The 6,461-nt window shown below is 58.2% G+C and overlaps 1 protein-coding gene across 1 annotated transcript in view; it reads left to right on the top strand.

Annotated features, from left to right (window-relative positions):
* Nucleotides 1-605: 605 nt before the first annotated feature.
* Nucleotides 606-6,461, top strand: part of LOC104512680 (1-phosphatidylinositol 4,5-bisphosphate phosphodiesterase gamma-1-like) — a 9,504-nt gene continuing 3,648 nt past the window's right edge. Inside the window, exons 1-16 of the mRNA XM_010155742.1 lie at nucleotides 606-698; nucleotides 802-903; nucleotides 983-1,101; nucleotides 1,200-1,285; nucleotides 1,468-1,588; nucleotides 1,706-1,874; nucleotides 2,153-2,272; nucleotides 2,487-2,594; nucleotides 2,697-2,884; nucleotides 3,094-3,294; nucleotides 3,418-3,537; nucleotides 3,858-4,041; nucleotides 4,359-4,436; nucleotides 5,418-5,521; nucleotides 5,743-5,839; nucleotides 6,387-6,453. Coding sequence (XP_010154044.1) covers nucleotides 606-698; nucleotides 802-903; nucleotides 983-1,101; nucleotides 1,200-1,285; nucleotides 1,468-1,588; nucleotides 1,706-1,874; nucleotides 2,153-2,272; nucleotides 2,487-2,594; nucleotides 2,697-2,884; nucleotides 3,094-3,294; nucleotides 3,418-3,537; nucleotides 3,858-4,041; nucleotides 4,359-4,436; nucleotides 5,418-5,521; nucleotides 5,743-5,839; nucleotides 6,387-6,453 — 1,957 coding nt within the window. The remainder of the gene's footprint in view (nucleotides 699-801; nucleotides 904-982; nucleotides 1,102-1,199; nucleotides 1,286-1,467; nucleotides 1,589-1,705; nucleotides 1,875-2,152; nucleotides 2,273-2,486; nucleotides 2,595-2,696; nucleotides 2,885-3,093; nucleotides 3,295-3,417; nucleotides 3,538-3,857; nucleotides 4,042-4,358; nucleotides 4,437-5,417; nucleotides 5,522-5,742; nucleotides 5,840-6,386; nucleotides 6,454-6,461) is intronic.

Raw genomic sequence — 6,461 nt, 5'->3', positions numbered from 1 at the left:
ATTACCCCTTGTCCTATCTACCCTACCCCTATTTACAGGCTCTTGTAAAAAGTCCTCTCCCAGTACTCTTGTAGGCCCCCTTCAGATACTGCAAAGCTGCAATGAGGTCTCCTCGGAGCCTCCTCTTCTCCAGGCTGAACAAGCCCAATTCTTGCAGCCTTTCGTGGTAGGAGAGGTGCTCCAGCCCTCTGCTCATCTTCGTGGCCTCCTCTGGACTCGCTCCAAGTGGTCAATATCCTTCTGATATTGAGGGCTCCACAGTTGGATGCAGCACTCCAGGTGGGGTCTCACCAGAGCAGAGCACAGGGGCAGAATCACCTCCCTCGAAGGAACATGTCCTGCCGTCCTTCCCATATCCTCGGGCAGCCCTGCACACTCTGGCTGTGTGCCCGCCTCTCCCAGGTCACAGGGTGCTCTAACAGCACCCAACAGCTCGAGGTGCCCCTTGCACCCCCCATGGCCTGCGCTTTCCCCAGGTCCCTGGCCAGCTGCTGCGACGGGCAGGGGCAGGGCAGGAGTGGGGCACCTCAAGGGGACAGGCTGCAGGTGGACGCTGGTGGCCACAATTCCCCCATGGGGTCTACCCCAACTCCTGCTCCTCGCTGATGGCCGCTCCCTATTCCAGGAATGTGGACCGCCCCGAGCTGTGCCAAGTCTCCCTCTATGACTTCCAGAAGTTCCTGCTGCATGACCAGAAGGTGGGTGCCCTCAGAGACCCTTGTGGCATACCTCTCAGCCCCAATCTCCATGGGATGCCCCAGCCCGGTTTCCCCTGTAACAACAGCCATGTTTGCACCCCAGGAACCCTGGGCCAGTGACGTGGGCATGGTGCGGGACTACATGTGCACCTACCTCAAGGAGGGCTCCAACGAGGCAGTAGACCCCTCTTTCCAGCTGGATGAGGTGGGTGACCCCACATAGCACCCACCTAGAGGTGTCCCACCAGCCCTGGCAGGCTCTTACCTCTCTGCTTCCCCCCTAGTTCCTCACATACCTCTTCTCCAAGGAGAACATGGTGATGGACGCCAAGTATGAGCGTGTGGTGCCCGAGGAGATGAACCACCCCCTGTCCCAGTACTGGATCTCCTCCTCCCATAACACGTAAGGACAGGGTGGGCTCTCCCCAGGGACCTCCACAAGCATCCCATCACCCCAGCTGGGGCAGCCCTGACGGCTGATGGTCCCGTTCTCCTCCACAGGTACCTGACAGGGGACCAGTTCTCCAGCGAGTCCTCCCTGGAGGCGTACGCCCGCTGCCTGCGTATGGGCTGCCGCTGCATCGAGCGTGAGTCCTCCCCCAGTACCCTGCAGTGATGCTCAGTCCCCCCCTGCATCCCACAGACTGTCAGACAACCTGTCCCCTGCACTCATCCCCCAGGGTGGGGGGTCCTTTGGGGGGCCAAAAACATGGCCCCTGTTGCACAGTCAGTGACCAGCATGCATTAACTGAGGTGTCTCCCCACTCAGTGGACTGCTGGGATGGTCCAGATGATCTCCCCATCATCTACCACGGCCACACGCTCACCTCCAAGATCAAGTTCCTGGATGTGCTGCACACCATCAAGGAGCATGCGTTTGTCACCTCTGAGTAAGCCCCAGCCCCTCCCATGTCATCCCAATTTTGTGCCAGGCAGGCAACCCCTGCCGAAATTCCCCTCTCCTTCACCTTTGTCCCAGTCCACCATTCCCCAACTGCTTCCTCCAGGTTTCCCATCATCCTCTCCATCGAAGACCACTGCAGCATCGTCCAGCAGAGGAACATGGCCTCCCACTTCAAGAAGGTCTTTGGGGACATGCTACTCACCAAGCCGGTGGACATCAACGCTGATGAGTTGCCCTCACCCACCCAGCTCAAGAAGAAGATTCTAATCAAGGTGAAGAATGGGCATGACCCCAAAGCCTCTCTTTGTGGGAGGGACAAAGACCGTGTTGGGCTAGGAGACATGGTGATTCTCCCAAATCTTGTGACTCAGCAGCAATATCCCTCCATGCACAAGCAGTAGGATGTTAGACGTCCTACTGCAAGAGACAGGCAAGGGGAATGGGCAGAGGTAGGGAGGGACCTGCAGGAGCCCGAGTACGGCCTGAGGGCTGGGAGCTTAATGGGAACACGGTGCCCACCACTGAGCTCTCCTGCCTGGGTTGTCCGTAGCACAAGAAGCTGGTCGAAGGGAACCTGTATGAGGAGGTCTCCACTGCCAGTTACTCGGAGAATGACATCAGCAACTCCATCAAGAATGGCATCCTCTACCTCGAAGACCCCATTGACCACGTAAGGCTCTCCCTGCCACTGGTGGATGGTGGCCGAGCGGGGTCTGTCGGACAGGGCTAAGCATCAGGGTTTGGGTTGGGTGAGGGGAATGGGCTCTTCTAGACCACTGCAATACCATGGTGGGTCAGGGCAGGGGCAGAAACGGAGGTCTCAAAGCACCATCCCTCCATGCCACCATCCTGCCCATGTTGGTGATGTTCTTCCTCCCTCCCAGACCTGGAGCCCCCACTATTTTGTCCTGACAAGCAACAAGATCTACTACTCAGAGGAGACATCCCGCTACCAGTTCAATGAGGATGAGGAGGAGGTGGAGCAGAAGGAGGTGTGTGAGAGGCAGGATGTGCCTACGGGGCAAGGGGATGTAGGGAGGATTCTGTGGGAAGGGTGAGAGGGTGGCAATACCTGTTTTGGCGTGAACTTGCAGGAGTTCAACAACAACGAGCTGCACTTCACGGAGAAGTGGTTCCACGGGAAGCTGGGAGGTGGCCGGGATGGGCGGCAGATTGCTGAGAAGCTGCTGCACGAGTACTGCACCGAGACGGGCGGCAAGGACGGCACCTTCCTTGTGCGAGAGAGCGAGACCTTCGTGGGTGACTACACCCTCTCCTTCTGGTAAGAGCCCCAGCGGGAGGCAGGATCCCACCCTCCCCAAGCCAGTCTGGGCATCCCATGGGTTGTCCAGCTGATCCCCCATTTGGTGGCTGGAATGGCATTCTGGGGGGAGAAACACCACCTTTTTGCGTGGCACGTGGACCCCCAAGCGTGGAATGGTTGGGATGTGGACCCAAATTGATTCATGTCTGCCTTCTCCACAATGGTAGGAGGTCCAGTCGGGTGCAGCACTGCCGGATCCACTCACGGCAGGAAGCCGGTGCCACCAAGTTCTACCTGACAGACAACCTGGTCTTCGACAGCCTCTACAGCCTCATCTGCCACTACCGCGAGGTGCCACTGCGCTGCAACGAGTTTGAGATGCGCCTCACCGACCCCGTCCCCCAACCCAATGCTCACGAGAGCAAAGAGTGAGGATGGTCCCCATTCCCTTGGTCCCCTGTGTCCATCAGCCTCCTCCATCCCCAGTGTCATGTCCTGGGTGCCTCCCAGGGCATGGGGATGCCCACAGCCTTCATTCACTGTCCGGCCAGGTGGTACCACGCCAACTTGACGCGCCTGCAGGCCGAGCACATGCTGATGCGGGTTCCACGGGATGGAGCCTTCCTGGTGCGCAAGCGCAGTGAGCCCAGCTCCTATGCCATCTCCTTCCGGTGAGTGTGGACAATCCGGCACCCTGAGCCTGGTTGGGCTAAGACATGATGCCCATGTTGCCCTCCAAGCTGAGAACTGCCTGTCTTGTGTCTGTTGTGACTCCATGCTGGGTTTGCACTGGGTCAGCAGGGTGATACGGTGGAGCGCATGATGCTGTCATGGGGAGGACCCCTGACTGTAGTGATGGGAAAGCCATGTCCTCAGGGTCATCACCCCAGTGACATCCCTGTTAGGGCTGGACCTCTCCTGCCTGTCCCCATCATGGAGTCAGGGTCTGCCCACCCCTCACATGTCCCCCCTCCGGCTCTCTTGGCACCAGGGCAGAGGGGAAGATCAAGCACTGCCGCATCCAGCAGGAAGGTCGGCTCTTCATGCTGGGCAGCTCGGCCGAGTTCGAGAGCCTCGTGGACCTCGTCAGCTACTATGAGAAGCACCCGCTCTACCGCAAGATGAAGTTGCGCTACCCCATCAACGAAGAGACCCTGGAGAAGATGGGCACCACTGTGAGTGCTCCTGGCAGGGGGGATGGTGGGAGTGTGGGCTCTGTGTCACAGGCAACCAAGCCCAATCCCCAGCTCCACTATGGCGGGACGGTCTCCTCCAGCCTCTCAGCTGAAGCCCAACCAGAACCGGCCAAGCTTGTTCTGCAGCCAGTGCCCGTGGCTATAACTCCACCAAAATTCCCTTCCAATGAGTTGCAAAGGGATATTAAGTCCCTCTCAACCACCTCTGGATCACACACAGTGGCTAGGCTTGCACCATTTCCCATTGTAGCCCCTGCCTGCATCCAGGTGACCCAGTCAGGTGTCTCTTCTTGCAGGAGCTGGACTATGGAGCCTTATATGAGGTGCGGACCCCCCACTTCTACGTAGAGGCCAACAAGATGCCAATGGCCAGGGTAAGGGGCTGAGTTGGTGTCTCTGGGAGGTGGAGGGTGGTGGGACATGACAATTCTAGTGCTAGAACTCCTGGGTGATCTCCCCCAGACCCACCACATCTCCTGACACTGACCTGAGAAGTGGTGATATATTGCTGTGTTTTTCTGACCCTCAAGCGATGCTGGAGCTGGACGGTTCCCACATCACCATCACTTGGGGACAGTCCAAGCTCCAGCAACAGTGCTGTCACAGTGGGGTGTGGAGGGACAGGTCTGGAGAGAGCCTAGCACAAAGCTGGCAGAAATGTGCCCCAGTAGCAAGGAAACCCCCATGGATCCTTTTGCACTGGGGAACCCTGAAAGAGCAGGTGTAGAGTCAATTCCCAGTTGGTGCAGTCTCCATCCTTGGAGATTTTTGGGGCTGGGCTGGTTTTGGATCTGACCCAGTCTCCATTCTTGGAAGATTTTGGGACTGGCTAGTCTTGGAGCTGACCCAATCTCATCCTTGGAGGTTTTTGGGACTGGTCTGGTCTCAGAGCTGACCCTGGAGGTGGCTGGACTGGAGGTCCAAGGTTCCTTCCCTGTGGTCCTACAATCCCATGATCCAGCACTGCTGTCCCTTTGCAGCAGAGCAGCTCTCAGGCTAAGACCAGACATGGGAAAGCTTAACCCAAAGGGTTTTTTTCCAGGGAGTGTGGGAATATCAGGGGATTAATCCCTTCAGTGCACCAGGAGAAACCTTTGAGAGACCCAGAAGACGAAGCTGCTTTGCACTGAATTTGGTGGTCCTACAGGACCAGGGGTGCCTTCCAGCCTTTCTGTCCCCTCTAACATCTCTCACTGCTGGTGTGGGCAATCTGGGACATCATTTGGGGTGTTGGGTCATCAGAAGCCCCCATGCTCCACTGTGGGGATTTGAGAAGCTGGGCTGAGCAGGCAGCACTGTTCACGAGCATCGCTGGTGCTGGGTGGTGATACGTGTCCCTCTCCCCGGTGGTCCAGTGCACAGTGAAGGCTCTTTATGACTACAAAGCACAGCGGGAGGACGAGCTGTCGTTCTGCAAGCAGGCCATCATCCACAACGTCGACAAGCAGGATGGCGGCTGGTGAGGGCGGTTAGGTGGCCCCCGGATGGGCATCGTTGTGCATAGGGGGGTGGAGGGGACACCCGGGGTTTTCCTGTGGGTCGCCCCACAGTGTGTTTTAACTGCCTCCTTTTCTGTCCCCCCACCCCTTTTCCAACCACTCTCCGACACTGCATGCAGCATGAACACCCCTGTCCCCCCTCAAATCGGTCCACTTGCCTTGATCCTCTCACCCCTTGCAGGTGGCGGGGGGACTATGGGGGCAAGAAGCAACTGTGGTTCCCAGCCAACTACGTGGAGGAGATCGTCAGCACGCAAGCACAGGAGCAGGATGAGGCCGTGAGTGCCCTGACCCCATGCACCCTGAACAAAGGCAGGGCCCCACTCCAGCTTGGACCCTTTTCTGGAAGCTGGAGGATGCTCCCAGTCCTGTACCAGACCAGACCCTTATCCAGAGGCTGGGAGGTGCTCCAGGCCCTGCACCAGACCAGACTGTTATCCAGAGGTTGGGAGGTGCTCCAGGCCCTGCACCAGATCAGACCCTTATCCAGAGGCTGGGAGGTGCTCCAGGCCCTGCACCAGACCAGACTGTTATCCAGAGGTTGGGAGGTGCTCCAGGCCCTGCACCAGATCAGACCCTTATCCAGAGGCTGTGAGGCGGGGAGGTCCTCCAGCCCCGGCACCAGACCAGACTGTTATCCAGAGGCTGGGGGATGCTCCAGACCCCGGCCACAGAGCAGAGAATGCCAAAAGGGTGTTTTTTCTCCGCTTTTGCTCAGACTTGGTGGATTTGCAGGGCTGGAGGGAGGTTGCCAAATGGAGTGGGCACCGGGCTTGGCCCCCTGCAGCCGCCTCCTACTCTTCCCTCTTCTTTCCACTCTTGCAGTCATCAGAAAACAGCCCACTGGGGAACTTCTTGAAGGGCTTCATCGATGTGCCGTCCTGCCACGTTGGTGAGTGT

This window comes from Eurypyga helias, unplaced genomic scaffold (assembly GCF_000690775.1).
Source record: "Eurypyga helias isolate BGI_N326 unplaced genomic scaffold, ASM69077v1 scaffold17217, whole genome shotgun sequence".
Classification (NCBI taxonomy): domain Eukaryota; kingdom Metazoa; phylum Chordata; class Aves; order Eurypygiformes; family Eurypygidae; genus Eurypyga; species Eurypyga helias.
Note: the sequence above shows the minus strand (reverse complement) of the source record. Positions and strands in the feature narration are given on the sequence as shown.